Genomic DNA, 19,875 nt, shown 5'->3' with positions numbered 1-19,875 from the left:
GTTGGAGTTAATCTGCTGAGCCTGTTTCCTGTTTTCAGTGAGAATGAAATGACCCCATAGATGCATTTCGGCTCACAGATCAATGTGTTACATCTCTGAGACACAAACTGAGGAAAAGTGCCATTTACATTAGAGCGAGGTTTTCACATGCTCTTATTTTCTTTATTTTGTGTTCGTGTTAGCTTATTGTCTGAGGATGAATGGGTTCAGTTTCATCGTTTAAACAATAAAATGTTAAAATCATGAAAAAAACATCGGTTTGGTGCTTCTTGGTCTAAATAACTGAATGTAGTCAGACTTCAGTGATTTTAGGTGAGTTTTGACGCTTTGTGGTTTGATATTGTCCACAGTAAAAGTTTGTGTGGCTGCTGCACATTTTCACCCAGCGAAAAAGTCTGTGTATATTTACGCTAACTTTGACACAACGTTCATTTTTATACATGCTGACTTTTGCGTAAAATATGGGACCGCACTTTTTTTGTGCACACGCAGCTTTATGCTGGTCAAGTGGAGGTTCTGGACCCGGCCAGCCTCAGGTGAGGTGTTTACCTGAACCGGTCTAGTAGGTAGAGCATCACTGCCACCACATGGACCGACAGACCGACTAACAGCCACAGAGTGCTCTGGAACGGCTGCATGAAGGAGTCCAGAGTGCTGCGGGGGATTTCCTGAGAGACACAGAGAGACAGAGAGACACAGAGACAGACAGAGACACAGAGACATGTTAACACAGTGCAAGAAAACATTTCATACATGGATCCATCCTGGTTCTGATCCAGACCGACAGCAGATGGACAGGATTCAGCCTCCTGATGAACTGTGTGTCTCTGTGTGTCTCTGTGTGTGTGCGTTTGTTTGTAATACCTTGTGGGGACGATTTTCCTGACATATACTACGTTGTGGGGACCGGAGCCTGGTCCCCACGAGGGGAAACCCTGTTTTTGGGTCAGGGGTCAGAGTTAGGGCTAAGGTATGAATTGAGTTTTGGTTGGTTAGGGTGTGTGTGTGTGTGTGTGTGTGTCTCTGTGTGTGTGTCTCTGTGTCTCTGTGTGTGTCTCTGTGTGTGTGTCTCTGTGTGTGTGTCTCTGTGTCTGTCTCTGTGTGTGTGTGTGTCTGTGTGTGTCTCTGTGTGTGTGTCTCTGTGTCTCTGTGTGTGTCTCTGTGTCTCTGTGTGTGTGTCTCTGTGTGTCTCTGTGTGTGTGTCTCTGTGTGTGTGTCTCTGTGTGTGTGTCTCTGTGTCTCTGTGTGTGTGTCTCTGTGTGTCTCTGTGTCTCTGTGTGTGTGTCTCTGTGTGTCTCTGTGTCTCTGTGTGTGTGTCTCTGTGTGTCTCTGTGTCTCTGTGTGTGTGTCTCTGTGTGTGTGTCTCTGTGTCTCTGTGTGTGTGTCTCTGTGTCTCTGTGTGTGTGTCTCTGTGTCTCTGTGTGTGTGTCTCTGTGTGTGTGTCTCTGTGTGTGTGTCTCTGTGTCTCTGTGTGTGTCTCTGTGTGTGTCTCTGTGTGTGTGTCTCTGTGTCTGTCTCTGTGTGTGTGTCTCTGTGTGTGTCTCTGTGTGTGTGTCTCTGTGTGTGTCTCTGTGTGTGTGTCTCTGTGTGTGTGTCTCTGTGTCTGTCTCTGTGTGTGTGTCTCTGTGTCTGTCTGTGTGTGTGTGTGTGTGTGTGTCTCTGTGTGTGTGTCTCTGTGTCTCTGTGTGTGTCTCTGTGTGTCTGTGTGTGTGTGTCTCTGTGTCTGTCTCTGTGTGTGTGTCTCTGTCTGTCTGTGTGTGTGTGTGTGTCTGTGTATGTGTGTGTGTGTGTGTCTCTGTGTGTGTGTCTGTGTATGTGTGTGTCTCTGTGTGTGTGTGTGTGTCTCTGTGTCTCTGTGTGTGTCTCTGTGTGTGTGTGTGTGTGTGTGTGTCTATGTGTCTATGTGTGTCTGTGTGTGTGTGTGTGTGTGTCTCTGTGTGTGTGTCTCTGTGTCTCTGTGTGTGTGTGTCTGTGTGTGTGTCTGTGTGTGTGTGTGTGTGTGTGTGTCTCTGTGTCGGGGTGTGTCTGTGTGTGTGTGTGTGTGTGTGTCTCTGTGTGTGTGTCTCTGTGTGTGTGTCTGTGTGTGTCTGTGTGTGTGTCTCTGTGTGTGTGTCTGTGTGTGTGTCTCTGTGTGTGTCTCTGTGTGTGTCTCTGTGTGTGTCTGTGTGTGTGTCTCTGTGTGTGTGTCTCTGTGTGTGTGTCTGTGTGTGTGTCTCTGTGTGTGTCTCTGTGTGTGTCTCTGTGTGTGTCTGTGTGTGTGTCTCTGTGTGTGTCTCTGTGTGTCTCTGTGTGTGTGTCTGTGTGTGTGTCTGTGTGTGTGTCTCTGTGTGTGTCTCTGTGTGTGTGTCTCTGTGTCTCTGTGTGTGTGTGTCTGTGTGTGTGTCTGTGTGTGTGTGTGTGTGTGTGTGTCTCTGTGTCGGGGTGTGTCTGTGTGTGTGTGTGTGTGTGTGTCTCTGTGTGTGTGTCTCTGTGTGTGTGTCTGTGTGTGTCTGTGTGTGTGTCTCTGTGTGTGTGTCTGTGTGTGTGTCTGTGTGTGTGTCTCTGTGTGTGTCTCTGTGTGTCTCTGTGTGTGTTGTCTCTGTGTGTGTCTGTGTGTGTGTGTGTGTGTCTCTGTGTGTGTCTGTGTGTGTGTGTGTGTGTGTGTGTCTCTCTGTGTGTGTGTGTGTGTGTGTGTGTCTCTGTGTGTGTGTCTCTGTGTGTGTGTCTCTGTGTGTGTGTCTCTCTGTGTCTGTGTGTGTGTGTGTGTGTCTCTGTGTGTGTGTCTCTGTGTGTGTGTCTCTGTGTGTGTCTGTGTGTGTGTGTGTGTGTGTGTGTGTGTGTGTGTGTGTCTCTCTGTGTGTGTGTGTGTGTGTCATCCATCTCTGCTCCGTTAACCCGGTGACAGCAGCTGGAGACGGAAACGATCGATCGTCCCTGAAGCGGTTCTGATCCGGAGCTCTTTCACACGCTGCAGCTCCGGATCAGAACCGGACCTCAGCAGAAACCTGGAGAAGGACTGGAAACACTTCTGGAAGCAGAGCAGGGTCGGTATCAGAACCCGGATCGGAACCGGTCTGTGGCTCCGGCTCACCTTCTTGACCAGGATGGTCAGGCCCTGGTACTTGAAGGGCTTGGAGAACTCGATGTACTGAGCGCGCTCGTTGTTGATGGTGAGCGGCGCCACGATCATGTCGGCCAGGCCGCCCAGCAGCTCTCCCATCATGCCGTTCCACTCCTTCTTGTTGCTGTTGTTCACCTGCAGGACGAGGGAGAACCGGGTCAACCGGGTCAAATGGGTCATCCGGTTCTGTCTCTTCCCACAGGTCCAGTCAGACAGACGGCAACAACCGGGTCAGAAGAGGAGTAGGAAGAGGAAACCACGCCTTTGTGAGGCATCAGGGTCAGAGTGGCGGTTACCATGGCAACAGGCCTCAGAGCAAGTCAACTGCAGGTCCGGTCCGATACCGGTCTGATACCGGTCCGGTCCGATACTGGTCTGATACCGGCCTGATACTGGCCTGATACTGGTCTGATACCGGTCCGGTCCGTTACTGGTCTGATACCGGCCTGATACTGGCCTGATACCGGTCCGGTCCGTTACTGGTCTGATACTGGTCTGATACCGGTCCGGTCCGTTACTGGTCTGATACCGGCCTGATACTGGCCTGATACTGGTCTGATACCGGTCCGGTCCGATACTGGTCCGATACCAGCCTGATACTGGTCTGATACCGGCCTGATACCGGTCCGGTCCGTTACTGGTCTGATACCGGTCTGATACCGGTCCGGTCCGTTACTGGTCTGATACTGGTCTGATACCGGTCCGGTCCGTTACTGGTCTGATACTGGTCTGATACCGGTCCGGTCCGATACTGGTCCGATACCAGCCTGATACTGGTCTGATACCGGCCTGATACTGGTCTGATACCGGTCCGGTCCGATACTGGTCCGATACCAGCCTGATACTGGTCTGATACCGGCCTGATACCGGTCCGGTCCGTTACTGGTCTGATACCGGTCTGGTCCGTTACTGGTCTGATACTGGTCTGATACCGGCCTGATACTGGCCTGATACCGGTCCGGTCCGTTACTGGTCTGATACTGGTCTGATACCGGTCCGGTCCGTTACTGGTCTGATACTGGTCTGATACCGGTCCGGTCCGTTACTGGTCTGATACCGGCCTGATACTGGTCTGATACCGGTCCGGTCCGTTACTGGTCTGATACCGGCCTGATACTGGCCTGATACTGGTCCGGTCCGTTACTGGTCTGATACTGGTCTGATACTGGTCTGATACCGGCCTGATACCGGCCTGATACTGGCCTGATACTGGTCCGGTCCGATACTGGTCCGATACCAGCCTGATACTGGTCTGATACCGGCCTGATACCGGCCTGATACTGGTCCGGTCCGTTACTGGTCTGATACTGGTCTGATACTGGTCTGATACCGGTCCGGTCCGTTACTGGTCTGATACCGGCCTGATACTGGCCTGATACTGGTCCGGTCCGTTACTGGTCTGATACTGGTCTGATACCGGTCTGATACCGGCCTGATACCGGCCTGATACTGGCCTGATACTGGCCTGATACTGGTCCGGTCCGTTACTGGTCTGATACTGGTCTGATACTGGTCTGATACTGGTCTGATACCGGCCTGATACCGGCCTGATACTGGCCTGATACTGGTCCGGTCCGTTACTGGTCTGATACTGGTCTGATACTGGTCTGATACCGGCCTGATACCAGCCTGATACCAGCCTGATACCAGCCTGATACCGGTCTGATACCGGTCTGATACCGGTCCGGTCCGGTCATGGGAGGAGCCTCACCCGTTCCTGCGTGCCAAACTTGCCGTCGGCCACCAGGTGAACCTCGTAGGTGAAGTTCATGCTCATGGCCAGCTTGATGAGCAGGTCGATGCAGAAACCGTAGCAACACTGAGGAACGATGGGCTGACCTGCGGAACCAGAACCACATCACCACCAGAACCGCCTGGAGGCTGCCAGCAGAACCCGTCGGGAGGTTCTGGCTCCAGGTGTGTTTGTACCTGGGATGGTTCCGTTGGGTCCGGTACAGATCACCTTCTTGATCACAACTCCGTTCACCGTGTGCTCCTGCTGGCACGTCCCGTCGCTCTGCGTCGGCTTCACGTAAACAAACGGCTCCTGGTGGATCGTCACGATCTGCACACAGCGACCCAAACCGGGTCAGAACCAGGATGGAGGACCAGAGCTTTCATATTCTTATGGGAACCTATTGCTGTCTACAATGTGGGGTCATAGGGGCCATTGCTCCTTGTGGAGACATTTTCTTGGTCCCCATGAGGGAAATGGTTGTTTTTGGGTTAGTGGTTAACCTAGGTTTAGGTTAACGTAAACCTTTACCTGAGGGTTAGGGAAAAGGTTAAGGTCAGGGTCAGGCATGTGAGGGAAAAGGTTAGGCTGTAGAAATTAATGGAAGTCATTGTGAAGTCTCTACAAGGGATGAAAACACGACTGTGTGTGTGTGTGTGTGTGTGTGTGTGTGTGTGTGTGTGTGTGTGTGTGCAGCACCTTCAGCCTGGTGGACATCTGGTATCCCACTGGTTTCTCCGTCTCTCCTCCAGGCCAGATGATCTTCCTCTGAGGATTCATCACCACCTGCAGAGCGAGGAAGAGGAGGAGGAGGAAGAGCGGCCCGTCTCACTGCGACACAGAGCGTCTGGCCTCCAGGTGAACTGTACCTGCGTCCCGTTGAACACGCCCACCTGGATGACGCGCCCCGCCTTCTGGTGGTTCAGGATGCTGTAGGTGGCGAAGCGGCGGTCGCCGTCGTCGTTAAACTCGATTCGTCCCGTCAGGCCGTCCGGGTACTTCGATGCCATCAGCACCCTAACGAGCCAATCAGAGAGCAGAACCGCGCGTTCTTCAGGTCAGTGAAGCTGAATAACGGCGATGCGTTTGGAGGCCTGTGAGGAAGAGGATGAAGGGCGACAGGAGCGTTTATGACCCGGTTCTGAACCGCCATCGGACCAGCGAACCGAGACGAGCGGCTCTGAGATTACAGCGATCAGAAATCCCACCATGGAGCCGTTCATTAAACGTGACACGGCGAGGCCTTCAGGGGACGGCAGCGAGCGTCCGACACTCGGCTACCAGCGGACCGAGCCTTCCTGCCCTGCAGCCCGCTAACCCAACTGACTGCAGTAAGGGTTGGCCTGAACAGAACCGCCGTTTGGACCGGACCGGCCCGTCGCTCTGCTCCGCCTGGCTGCAGTATCAGTTTACTTGCAGTGCGGAGGACGGAGGACACGTCGTCCTCCTGCCGTCTCCTTCGTCCTCTCCGGTGTGTTGTGAGCTCAGAGGTCGTGTTTCAGTGCTGCTGCCAAAGCTGCTGAAGAGATAAAAGTTCTGGACCATTTCAGAACCAGAACTTGGTAAACAAAAACTAAAATCAATAGTCATCAATCACAGATTATTAAGTGATGCTGAAGGAGATCCAGTTAATCCCAGAAAGGCCTTCAGGTTGACTTCATTCAGGGAAGATTTGGATCAGAACCTCTCAGGCTGCGTTCACACCAGCCCAGTTTAGCCACTTTAATCCGACTCCAGTCCATTTGTCTAGTCAAAGTCCGGTTCGGTTGGTGAGGTGTGAATGCTAATCGACCTCTGACCTCTGACCTCTGGTCCTCCAGACTTCAGTCTGGTTCGGTTTGAATATGAATGGCAAGCAGACCGCAGACCGCTCCAAAAGCAGGAAGTGAACTACAGCACAGGGCATTCTGGGTAAATACACCAAAGCTGGCATGCTAGCCTAGTGCTAGCAGCAGAAACGGCTCCTGGTCTTTAGCCAAAGATGCTAAACTCTGTCGCCCCCATTTTGTTTCCATTTGATGAAGAAGGAAGTTGCACTCTTCAGAGATTTTTGTCGTTCAAGAATGTTCTGTGGTTCTTGGTGTATCACATGTTGAAGTTCTGGTTCCAGTAGAACCGGGTCTACTGGGCCATTAGGAGGGAAACATCTTAAATGTCGGGCCCAACCGTCACGTCTCGGCTAAATAAGGAGGTTTCAGTTTTAAACGTTCTTCTTAAATCAAACTGTAAAACAAAATCATCAGACCCAAAAGCTCGAGGTTAGATTTCCATCAGACATGGAGCGAGTGAGCGGTACCAACCGTTTGAAGAGCGGCCCGGTCCGCCAGATGTTGGTGTTCCCCACGCAGCCCCGCGGCGGCTCCGTGATGTTCTCCTTCTCAAACAGTTCCTGCAGGGACTGAGCCACCACCGCCACGGCGTCCGTGATGTGAGCCGACTCGTTCTTCCCGTTGATCAGCTGGAGGCCCAGCAGGCCTGCAGCGTGCACACACACACACACACACACGCACACACACACACACACACACACCCACAGCCACACACACCCACACACACACACACACACACACACACACACACACCCACAGCCACACACACACACAGCACACACACACACACACACACCCACAGCCACACACACACACAGCACACACACACACACACCCACAGCCACACACACACACAGCACACACACACACACACACACACCCACAGCCACACACACACACAGCACACACACACACACACGCACACACACACACACACACACACCCACAGCCACACACACCCACACACACACACAGCACACACACACACACACACACACCCACAGCCACACACACACACAGCACACACACACACACACCCACAGCCACACACACACACAGCACACACACACACACACACACACCCACAGCCACACACACACACAGCACACACACACACACACACACACCCACAGCCACACACACACACAGCACACACACACACACACACCACAGGAAGTTAGACTGGATTCACTCTGAACGCTGTCCTCATTCACACACGCTCTGAGACGCACTTTAATCTGAGGTAATTAACTCTGTGTAATTCAGACACACTCTCGGGGCTTCAGGCGTCAGGTCAGTGTTCAGTAACACCAAACTGCATGCTGGGAGTTCACGCTCACAATCACCACCATTTGTCTCAGGGTAGAAAAGTCCCACTGAGACATTCTGAAGCGTGGCTGGTGATTTCCTTCAGCAGACTCGTCACATCTGTCCTCCAGCTGAGCCTCAGCCACCAGCTAACACTGTTAGCATCATCAGAGCTAATTTACGACAGCCAACTTCCTGTCCGCCGTTCTGGAGGACATCCAGATCAACAACCCAACACTGGTACTGGAGCAAAAAACAGATTTTATTTACGGTTCTCGCTCAGTGATGAGTGACTGGGAGGACTCCTCCTCATTTCATATCAGGTTAGCGTCGGATTCCCTCTTATTTCCTGGATTTATTTTGGTGTTTGGTATTTGTTCTTCAAGATTTCCAGAGGGTAATTTTTGTGACATCCCTGAATCTCTGAGCAGCTGTTTCACACTAGAACTCTCCTAAACATAATAAAAAGGGAAAGGACAAACTGGAATATGATTTGTTCCCATTGAGACCAGTAAAGATTCAACCATAACTATTTGTGGGGATCTATAAACAGCTGGACATGCTAACATGCTTACATTTTTCAAATAAATTAATTCACAGCTAGCTTATCCACTGGACTAACCCCACAACAAATTTTTGCCTTGAATTTAACCCGACCTTCTTACAGTTAAACCTATCAGACTTCACGTAGAAGCATATGCATTTGTCTTGAGAACAGAGAGAACCAGTGCTAGCCAGTGTTGTGGTACTCGAAGTCGGTCTTGGTCTCGAGACCAGTCTTAAGACCATTTTTTGATGGTCTCGGTCTCGGAGGACTTGGCATTTTATTTCAAGACCAGTCGAGACCGCAACTGTGAAAATACCACTAAACGTGCAGCATACTGTCCAGTTTATTTGTTAACATCTTTGTTTTCAGTGGATGCAAAACGCACCGATTAAAATCCAAGCAACTACGTGTTTCTCCCCCTCCCCTCCCCTCCCCACCTTTCACTCGCGCATGGTGCTCTGAGACATGCGCAGTGGTTTTCTCTCAGCGGCAGAAAATGTTTGTCTAATTGTCAGTAATGGAATATCACTGCATAAATCATAAGAAATCCGATGGCCACAGCTAACTCAACATCGCTTCGCTTTCACAGACGGTGGAGACAACGTCTAACTTTTTTCGTCACTTAGAAAAGTAGCTCAAAGAAGGTAAGATCCGTTAACGTGATGTTAGCAAAGCTAGCTGTACAGAGACACATAAGCATTGTGATGAAAAATGTTATCACTCACTGTCTGAGTTATTGTGCGGAGGTGTTGACTGACTTGTCGCATATATGGGACAACGCTGTGTCCAAAAGTCTGCAATATAGTGATGTGACATTCAGAAACAGTCGATTCTTCTCCACGGCTCTTTATTTATTAGATAGGACTGGAGTGTCACTGAGAGCCGTTGTTCTATCAGATTACCATACACTGTCAGAATAGCATACGTGCAGAGTACCATGCCTGCGCATTAAGAAGTCCGACCGTCAGAGGAGTTGTCAGTTCACCATACGCAGCAAGTTATGACGAAAATAAGTAATTAAATTGTTTTCAATGATAACTATATAGATATACATGTGTTGTCATGGTTTCAAAGTGTATTTAAAGCAGGTCTGGCTGCAGCTGGGGTCAGCTACAACACATGCCCGTGTAAAACTCACTTAAACGCTAAGTCAGGATGCCATACAACTGTTAATAACAAAGTGTATGACGATCTACGTCATGATTCTGTGTTGCTGATTAAATGAAATCTTATCGTAATGACGTGTCTGACAGATATAGCCGGTGTTCTATCAGATTAACATATGCTGTCAGAATAGCATACATGCAGTGAGTACCATGCCTGTGCATGCGCATTAAGAAGTCCGACCGTCAGTGGAGTTGTCAGTTCAGCATATGCAACAAGTTATGACGAAAATAAGTTATTAAATTGTTTATAATATGACATAATATGATAACTAGATAGATATAGATGCGTTGTCGTGGTTTCAAAGTGTATTTAAAGCAGGTCTGGCTGCAGCTGGATGCCATACAACTGTTAATAACTGTTAATAATGATCTACGTTATGATTCTATGTTGCTGATTAAATAAAATCATATGGTAATGACAGCGTATGCATGTCTGAGCTAAGCGTACGACTATCTGACAACGTATGCTGATCTGACAGAACACCGTGAGTTTGTGCTAAGCGTATGACGATCTGACCTGACAGAACACCCGTTCTTTGTTCTAGTAATGCTCTGTGTACACTGCATCATTATTTAATTATGTACGTTGATATTTAAATTAACAAATAACTAAAACACAAGAACGAAAGAGCACGCAGAGCATGCACATTGCTCTTTGTTTTTGTTCAAAGTGGCAGCTGTAATGTCTGCCATGGTGTCAGACTACCTGGCTTCATGTACTGGGATAGAGAGTGAAAACAGTCACGATGAGCGCCTTCTGCTTGGTTACTTCTTGCTTGTTGCTCCTTGGTCAGTGTTCATGGTTGAGTGTTATTTACCGTCAGGGCATTGCCTCAATTGCTATGTTTAATGGTGCAACAGTGGTGGTTTCTTATATGAGCAATATGGGCAAATGCCCAGGGTGTTATGTTTTTAGGGATGGCACCAGACCATCACACATTTTAGCACAGAAAATGAATATTTAATATTGGTAAAATGTGTTAAGTATTTAATATCTAGGTGTTTTTATGGGAATATGGATCTTTCGGATTATTTTGAGAAGCAATTTCGATCATATTTTACATTTTATTGTGTTATGTAGCTGTAGCTGGTCTTGGTCTTGACTCGGTCTCGACTCCCCTCGGTCTTGGTCTTGACTTGGTCTCGGACCCCAAAAGTCTTGGTCTTGTCTCGGTCTCGATACACTCTGGTCTTGGTCTTGTCTTGGTCTCGGGTTAGGTGGTCTTGAACGCAACACTGGTGCTAGCATTCCCCAACACAAAGTTAGCCTATAAGCAACTACCAAGACATTTTTAGAGACACAATTAATTAACATATGTATTTAGTAAAACCAATTAAACTATATGGACACTTTCTGGTAGAGAATAAAATGGGACAAGCCCATCATGCTAGTATGCTAGCATTTAGTAACACCTAGCTAAACAACTAGCTAAAGCTCAGACAGGATATATTTTTCTTCTACAATAGGCTGATGTAGGTTTTACCAGTCCAACAAACTGGAACTCGTTGTAAAAACTGACTGTAAAAACAGTGACCAATGCTAACACTGCTAGCGGGACGTTGCTAACTTAGCTGATGCAGCAAATGCAGGCCTTTTTCTTTCATAATGTCAAACGAGTCTGTTGAAGAACAGCAGCAGCAAAATCCAAAATGTCACAGTTCAGCCTGGTGGGTTTCTTTTCAGGAAACTGTTTCAGAGCCAGGAGGAATTAATGTCCGAATCTAACAGAAATTGGGAATGAAACCAGTTCGAGACGGTGATCTCTGTGAGGATGAGGAGGCTGAAGACATCATCCTGGCTTTATTACAGCCGACAGCATTGCCCCGTCCTGTCCTTTAAGTACTGCAACCTTCAGTGTCAGAAACAAGTAGGTTCACCATCTTTCAGTTTTCTACCAACCAGAAAACAATTTATGACTAAAAAATTTGGTTTTCAGCAAGTCTATGAATGAGCTTGGATGACACAGTACATATTACACCATGGCATCATTTACTTAAAGTAACCTGTAGTACCACAACACCACATAGTCCAGACCGGTGACAGAGAGTCGATGGCTGTTCTGCAGCCACAAGACCGGGTCACCTTGCGGTTACACTGAGGTTCCACCAAACGGTGGAGGAGGTCCCACCAACGATGGAGGAGGTCCCACCAACGATGGAGGAGGTCCCACCAAACGGTGGAGGAGGTCCCACCAAACGGTGGAGGAGGTCCCACCAACGATGGAGGAGGTCCCACCAAACGGTGGAGGAGGTCCCACCAAACGGTGGAGGAGGTTCCACCAAACGGTGGAGGAGGTCCCACCAAACGGTGGAGGAGGTTCCACCAACGATGGAGGAGGTTCCACCAACGATGGAGGAGGTCCCACCAACGATGGAGGAGGTCCCACCAACGATGGAGGAGGTTCCACCAAACGGTGGAGGAGGTCCCACCAAACGGTGGAGGTCCCACCAAACTAATGGAGGAGGTCCCACCAAACGGTGGAGGAGGTCCCACCAAACGGTGGAGGTCCCACCAAACTAATGGAGGAGGTCCCACCAAACGGTGGAGGAGGTCCCACCAAACGGTGGAGGAGGTCCCACCAAACGGTGGAGGAGGTTCCACCAACGATGGAGGAGGTTCCACCAAACGGTGGAGGAGGTTCCACCAACGATGGAGGAGGTTCCACCAACGATGGAGGAGGTTCCACCAAACGGTGGAGGAGGTTCCACCAAACGGTGGAGGAGGTTCCACCAACGATGGAGGAGGTTCCACCAACGATGGAGGAGGTTCCACCAACGATGGAGGAGGTTCCACCAAACGGTGGAGGAGGTTCCACCAAACTAATGGAGGAGGTCCCACTAAACGGTGGAGGAGGTTCCACCAAACGGTGGAGGAGGTCCCACCAACGATGGAGGAGGTCCCACCAAACGGTGGAGGAGGTCCCACCAAACGGTGGAGGAGGTTCCACCAACGATGGAGGAGGTTCCACCAAACGGTGGAGGAGGTCCCACCAAACTAATGGAGGAGGTCCCACTAAACGGTGGAGGAGGTTCCACCAAACGGTGGAGGAGGTCCCACCAACGATGGAGGAGGTCCCACCAAACGGTGGAGGAGGTCCCACCAAACTAATGGAGGAGGTCCCACCAAACGGTGGAGGAGGTCCCACCAAACGGTGGAGGAGGTTCCACCAACGATGGAGGAGGTTCCACCAACGATAGAGGAGGTTCCACCAAACGGTGGAGGAGGTCCCACCAACGATGGAGGAGGTCCCACTAAACGGTGGAGGAGGTTCCACCAAACGGTGGAGGAGGTCCCACCAACGATGGAGGAGGTCCCACCAAACGATGGAGGAGGTCCCACCAAACGATGGAGGAGGTTCCACCAACGATGGAGGAGGTTCCACCAACGATGGAGGAGGTTCCACCAACGATGGAAGAGGTTGTCTTAGTTGCTTGACCAATTGAAAGGTATGAGTTCCATGTGATATCTTCTGTGCTTTTGTTCATCTGAGGTACATATTCAGCACTGCTGATGACCAGATGAGTTTACGTCCCAATTGAAAAGCCCCAACATCTCAAAGACTTGGTTTTATACCATGAAGGAAAGAAAGGTAACTCTAATAAAGAAAGTACCAGGATGTTCAGGCTCTTCAGAACCAGAACAAGATGAGCAACTACAGATTTTGATCTACTGGATCATCTGAAACACATCCCTGCAGAGAAACCTCCAACCTGCTGAAGCAGAGACAAATGGCACTGAGTGCAGATCAGCAGCACTTTGAGAGAAACTATGAAGGATCTTTCTCATCACATTGACAATGTGAAGAAAACATCACTTCACTTCTCTGAGTGCAGCAGCCGGTTGGCAAGGATGTTCTCTAGAGCAACTCAAACCACAGCAGGAGAGCAGAGGCCCATTACTCAGAGATCCAGGTCAGGATGTCAAAATGTCCCGGAATCAGGAGGTCAAAGGTTCAGGACACCAGGATGTCTTAGGCTCACGGTGTCAGGGTCTCAGAGTATCGGGGTATCGAGGGGTATCATGTATCGGGGTATCAGAGAATCGGGGTATCAAGGGGTATAATGTATCGGGGTGTCAGAGTATGAGGGTATCAAGGGGTATCATGTATCAGGGTATCATGTATCGGGGTATCAGAGTATGAGGGTATCAAGGGGTATCATGTATCAGTGCAATGGGTTACCAGACACCGTTTTGTCTGTTTTGTAGGATGAAATCAACAAAACTTAGGGGATGCTTCCATCCTGTCTGAAGGGAACTTTGTTCTTCTGGTTCTCTGAGTAATCAGCTGACTCAATAAGCCCCGCCCCCAGCCACCATGTTGCAGAGGTGGGCGGGGCCTTCATTGACTCCAAGCATCAGGCAGAAAACAGGAAGCAGCAGAGGCATCTTACCCATGTTCGATTGGACACGCGTCACGGTAACCTCAGCAACAACCCCCCCCCACACACCTGAACATCAACCCCCCACCCCTCCCATGAATCGGCCCCTGTGATTGGCTCGTGTACTGTGAGAACGGGCAGACGGGTGGGCGGACGACACACACTATAGAAATGAAACAGAAAGATGTTAGACACATTGAAAGCCACAGAAACAACGGAGAACGAGTGGTTGGGAACCTTTAAACACGTCTCCACCGCCGCCGGATGTTTAAACGTTCAACCAGCAGTCAGAAGAACCAGAGACACCAAGAAGCTCAGTGACAGAGAGGAAGAGGAGGAGGACTGGCTTCCTTCATCAGAGATCCTCAGCAGAGAGAGAGAGCAGCTGTGTTTCCATCCAACCCTGGAGCAGCTCAGCAGGAAACACCCAGAGGTGAACCAGCAACCCCCTGATATCAGGAGAAAACGTTTGGAGTTGAGCCAAAGCTCTGACATCCTGCCCGGAGTTTAGAAAGCGACTGGCCCTTTAAAGGAAGCTCCTAAGACGTCCACACCTGTCCTGACTCCGTCATCTCCTTCCTCAGCAGGTACGGCGCCCAGCTTCTGCACAACCTCGTTCAGTTCTAATCCTGGAGAACCGCCTGACCCTGGAGGACTGGGGCTGTCCTCCAGGGGTCGGTGTCCTGCAGCGCTTAGCTGGGTCTCTGGTTCAACACACCCGAGTCAAACGCTCAGCTTGTTAGCAGGACTCTGGGGAGCCTTGAGGCGGTAATTCAGCCTGAGGCGAGTCGGACCTGGAACACGTTTAGGACCTGCAGGACCCTGACTGGGCTTGACCAAACCAGGTCTAACCTGAGCTGTTCCGACCGGTCCGGTCCAGCTGCGGGTCAAAGCTTCAGTTTCAGCGTTGGATGGAAGCAGAGCTGAAGACAGAGAAAGAGATGAAGAGGAGGAAGACGAGGAAGGCATTACCATCAGGAGCTTCGCTCAGAGCTTTCCCGCTCATCTCCCGCTCTCCGACCAGCCAGACGTAGCCAGAACCGGTCATGTTGAGCTGCCGGGCCGCTTTGTACACGGCCATGGCTTCATCCTCACTGCAAGCACACAGAGACGGACAGGAAGTTAACCAACACAGACAGGAAGTTAACCAACACAGACAGGAAGTAAACAAAGACAAACAGGAAGTAGAGAAACTGATGTTTTGTGATTTTGTAGAGTTTCCCTGATGTGGAGGAAACCATCCAGCTGTTAGAAGAAGCTCTCCAGCCCATCAATTGCTCCATAAGCTAACCTTAGCATCTTAACATTAGCATCCTTCTAAACATGAACTCTCGTTTTTTGGGGAATTTTTATGATGTGGCAAAAGTAAACCACAAGTCTTTAGTTCCTAGTGACCTGAGCCCTGACTGACAGAACCTGAAACCACAAACACATTTTAAATTTCTTCTGAAAATTTCTATCCTCCAAGTAGCATTTGCTTTGCTCCATTTCTTTGCTTTTGTTAACCGACTCTTTTGGTTAGAAATTAAATTTGAATTTTGATTTTATTTCTCATCAGCCATTGTCAGTGTTCCCATTTTTAGCAAAGTGTTGGTTTGATTTTCAATAAACTCTTAAAATGAGTTCAATCAGCTAAGATGCTGATTGATTTATGATTCCTGACGAGCAGCAGCTCCTACCGGCCTCAGCCTCAGGGTGGCGCTCACCTGGCCGACAGGATGATGACTCGGGCCTCCAGGTCCTTGGCCTCCAGCAGCAGCGCCGTCAGGTTGGTGTCCTGGCTGAACAGCAGCACCTTCTCCGCCTGGAGGACGGCGGCGCCGACGGACCGGGGCCAGCGAGGGACAGGGAGAGACACGGCAGAACAACACCACACAACACATCATAGGACAGGAATCATTAGCTCCCGGATCCGCCTCCCTCATGACCAACCCGACCCCCAGCAGCGACCATGCTGCCACGGGAGGAGGACGGAGCAAACAGATGGAGGCAGAACGAGTCAAAGATCTGCTGAACTGAAAGGAAACTCAAAGGCAAAGCCTGAATCAAAATAAGGGAGGGCGTGGTGGCACATGCAAACTGACTCCAACCAACCAACCAATCAGGGACGTGCATGTTAGAGCGCGCTGATGCAACTGCAACTTAAAAAAAGGCTGGAGTGGAGAGAAGGAGGAGCAGGGAGGAGGACAGAGTGGTTCATTTCTCAACAGAAAAGGAGGAGTGAAGGGATCCTGGAGGGCAGAGGTCGTCAGCCAAGCATCAGCCTGGCTGCATGCAACCCTTCACGAGGAAGAGGAGGGAGGGGGGAGGGAGGAAGAGGAAGGGCGTCTCTCCTGGCAGTGCGAACCCATTCTGTGTGCAGGAGTCATGAAAAACCAAATGAAAAGAGATGTGGAGAGAAGACGTGCCACCGGGACAGGAGTCTGTCTCTGGAGCCGGGTTGGGTCTGGGCGGGTGGGCGGGGCTAACTGGTGTCGGCTACTGGGCGAGCTCAGAGATTGGTTGGGCGGCGTGCATCGTTTCACCATGCAAGTTTATACCTTGGGTGTTCTCCTGAAGTCAAAGTTCTGTTGGTCGAGGTTTTCATAGTTCCTGTTTTTAGTCTGACGGTGATGTGCAGAGAAAATATGCAGACAGAGATTATAGACAGCAAAGCATCAACAATGATTCTTCTTCTGCTTCACGACGGAGTCAGAGGCAAACACACCGCAGAGCCTCCGCTGCCCGGCCGAAGGCTCGCCACACTGTCGCCATGGCGACAACATCGGCAATCAGTGCCATATCAGCTGTAATATCTGCCTATTTCCTTCTTTCCTCTGTCTCTCAGCTGTGACCTTTAACCTTTTGGGTGACGTCAACAAAATCATTACACTTGAAATACATTAGTCAACCAACCCTGATGTTTCCATGGCGATATGATCACCATATCGATTTAAAATCAGAAATAAACGTTCATTGTTGATCAGGTTCATCTTTATCGTCACGTTTTCTCTGCTGTTCTGCTTCAACGAGGTTCATACTGGTAGTTTTCTGGTTCTGGTTCCGAACCGGACCAAACCAAGTTCTGGCCGAGTTAAAGGAATAGCTCAGATAGTTTAGTTTCTCACCTGCAGCACATCATTTACAGACCACAGTTCCAGCAGGCAGTGGTGGACACCGCTAACAGAACAGCTAGCTGCACTAATGCTAGAGCGCTAATCATAAACATTATCTCTGTTGAGTCTGAAGAGCCATTTCTACATAGTAATGGGTGGAAGCTAATGCTAACGTCGTAAAGAGCTAATGTCTATGTTAAGGAGAATCCGGCTCTCAATACTTGTCATATCTTTGCCTGTATTTGTTTGTATTCTTCTGCATTTGCTTGTTTTTTTCTATTCTTTTTTGCATACTTATATGTAAAGTTTAATTAAAAAACAAAGAAGAGGGAAATGGACTTGTCGCGTAGACCAGTGTTTCCCAACCCTGGTCCTCAAGGCACACTGTCCTACATGTTTTAGAGGTTTCCCTGATTTAATGTGCCTGACTGATCTGAATGCGGTTCAGGAAACGCCTGTTAATCAGTCATTGATTGAAATCAGCTGGGCTGAAGCAAGGAAATACCTAAAACAGTGGTTCTTAACCTGGGTTCAATTGAACCCCAGGGGTTCGGTGAGTCGGTCTCAGGGGTTCGGCGGAGCCTCTGCCGCAGAGGTAAAGACACACTGTGTAAAGTCGAGATGACGCCCCGCTTTGCCATCACTTGCTGCAGAGGATCACGTTACATTGCTGAGCCAATCAGAGCCGTGGAGGAGCCATGATTGGAGGAGCTCCACTCAGCAGGGATTTGAACTTGTGTCTTTAATTACTTCAGCAAAACTCACCGTTTTTACCAAATTCTATAGTCTAAATCTGCTCCTTAGTGGCATCTTTTCGGGGTTGCTACTGCCTCTAGTGGCGTGGGGTGGTAACGCAGCTAATATAATTACATTACTAAATCAGAATACCGCAAAGTATTTTTTTGTGTCGGCAAGGGGGGGAAGGGGAGGGGGGAGAAATAAGATGGGTTCGGTGAATGCGTATATGAAACTGGGGGGTTCAGTACCTCAAAAAAGGTTAAGAACCACTGACCTAAAACATGCAGGGCAGTGAGCCTTGAGCACCAGGGCTGGGAAACACTGGCGTAGACCGACTTCAAAATAAAAGCATTAATATAAACATTTCACTGCTGGAAGAATTCTAATTTCTTCTTTGAAAATTCGGATCTGGAAAATTCATTTCGGGTAAGCTAAGTGTGCTAAACATTTTCAAAGCTAGCAAAAATGCTAAAGCACCAAGTGAAAAATTAGCTCTGCTGTTAGCGGGCTAGCAGGAGCCTGTCCTGGAGGGTCAGCAGTGTTTTCACTGGAGGTTTGGTCTCATGGACATTTCAGGTCCAATCGGAGCCCAAGTAACGGTTTCATCTCCACCTCACCGGAAGCTCAAGTTGTTTCCGATATCTGCTGAAGCTGAGGAAAAGTCTGACTGACCACTCCATAAAACCTGCATAGCTGCTGGTAAGGTACTGACAGCTCATAAATACTTCACAGAACATCAGTTAGGAAATCTGAGCCAGGCCTCCACCACATTATTCATAATTTACGCCCCACAGTAACACAACATGAGGTCACTGTTGCTGTATTTGTTCTGCATGAAGAGATCATTTTAAACATCCTGGGGGCATCCGGCAGTCCAATCCGAGCGGAGCTGAGTTTACAGCTGCTGGATCTGCAGGATGATCCGCGGCTCTCCTGTTCGCTCTCAGGTGTAAATCTCCCTCTGGGTTCTGGCTGCAGGTGTACAGACAGCAGGAATATTTTTAGATGGGCTCACCAGTCGGACTGATTTATAATGAAAACCTTCAGAAGCGATGAGTCGGTCCAAACAGATCTCAGCAGGAAAACTCAGATCCGTCCTGTTAACAAGCTCCGACTTCCAGCCCTGTGATGCTAATGTGCTGTGGCAGGGCAGCGGCGCTTTAGCACTGCGCTCAGTCCGCCCCAAATGTTCAACTCATTAAACATGAATCCACACGCCACGCTGCGCGCCACCCAGACATTCCTGCAGCGCTTCCCGCGCCTCCAACTCGGGATGCTAACGGCTTTTAGCTAATAGCACGGATGCTCATGGCTTGGAGCTAAGTGTGGGATGCTAAGGTAAGGGTGGGATGCTAACGGCTGGGACATTAAGTGTGAGATGCTCATGGCTGGGATGCTAACGGCTCAGATGCTAACAGCTTTTAGCTAATGGCTCAGATGGTCATGGTTGGGAGCTAAGTGTGGGATGCTAATGGCTTTCAGCTAACAGCTCGGATGCTAACAGCTTTTAGCTAACGGCTCGGATGCTCATGGCTGGGAGCCAAGTGTGGGATGCTAATGGATTTCAGCTAACAGCTCAGATGCTAACAGCTTTTAGCTAATGGCTCGGATGCTCAAGGCTGGGAGCTAACACCTCGGATGCTCATGGCTGGGAGCGAAATGTGGGATGCTAACAACTTTTAGATAACAGCTCGGATGCTAACGGCTTTTAGCTAGTGGCTTGGATGCTCATGGCTGGGAGCTAATGGCTCGGATGCTAACGGCTTTTAGCTAATGGTTCGAATGCTCATGGCTGGGAGCTAATGGCTCGGATGCTCATGGCTGGGAGCTAAGTGTGGGATGGTAACGGCTTTTAGCTAACAGCTCGGATGCTAACGGCTTTTAGCTAATGGCTCGGATGCTCATGGCTGGGAGCTAACGGCTCGGATGCTAACGGCTTTTAGCGAATGGCTCGGATGCTCATGACTGGGAGCTAAC

At 49.7% G+C, this 19,875-nt stretch overlaps 1 protein-coding gene across 1 annotated transcript in view; it reads right to left on the bottom strand.

The window, feature by feature from the left end:
* grin1b (glutamate receptor, ionotropic, N-methyl D-aspartate 1b) overlaps positions 1–19,875 on the bottom strand; it is a 46,127-nt gene that overhangs the window by 11,625 nt on the left and 14,627 nt on the right. Inside the window, exons 5-14 of the mRNA XM_088008434.1 lie at positions 16,606–16,668; positions 15,772–15,869; positions 15,038–15,159; positions 7,136–7,310; positions 5,705–5,852; positions 5,535–5,621; positions 5,030–5,165; positions 4,812–4,939; positions 3,071–3,235; positions 550–668 (exon numbers count right to left, since the gene is read on the bottom strand). Coding sequence (XP_087864560.1) covers positions 550–668; positions 3,071–3,235; positions 4,812–4,939; positions 5,030–5,165; positions 5,535–5,621; positions 5,705–5,852; positions 7,136–7,310; positions 15,038–15,159; positions 15,772–15,869; positions 16,606–16,668 — 1,241 coding nt within the window. The remainder of the gene's footprint in view (positions 1–549; positions 669–3,070; positions 3,236–4,811; positions 4,940–5,029; positions 5,166–5,534; positions 5,622–5,704; positions 5,853–7,135; positions 7,311–15,037; positions 15,160–15,771; positions 15,870–16,605; positions 16,669–19,875) is intronic.

Source organism: Poecilia mexicana, unplaced genomic scaffold (genome assembly GCF_051168715.1).
Source record: "Poecilia mexicana isolate PSO_F unplaced genomic scaffold, ASM5116871v1 scaffold_9, whole genome shotgun sequence".
Lineage (NCBI taxonomy): Eukaryota > Metazoa > Chordata > Actinopteri > Cyprinodontiformes > Poeciliidae > Poecilia > Poecilia mexicana.
Note: the sequence above shows the minus strand (reverse complement) of the source record. Positions and strands in the feature narration are given on the sequence as shown.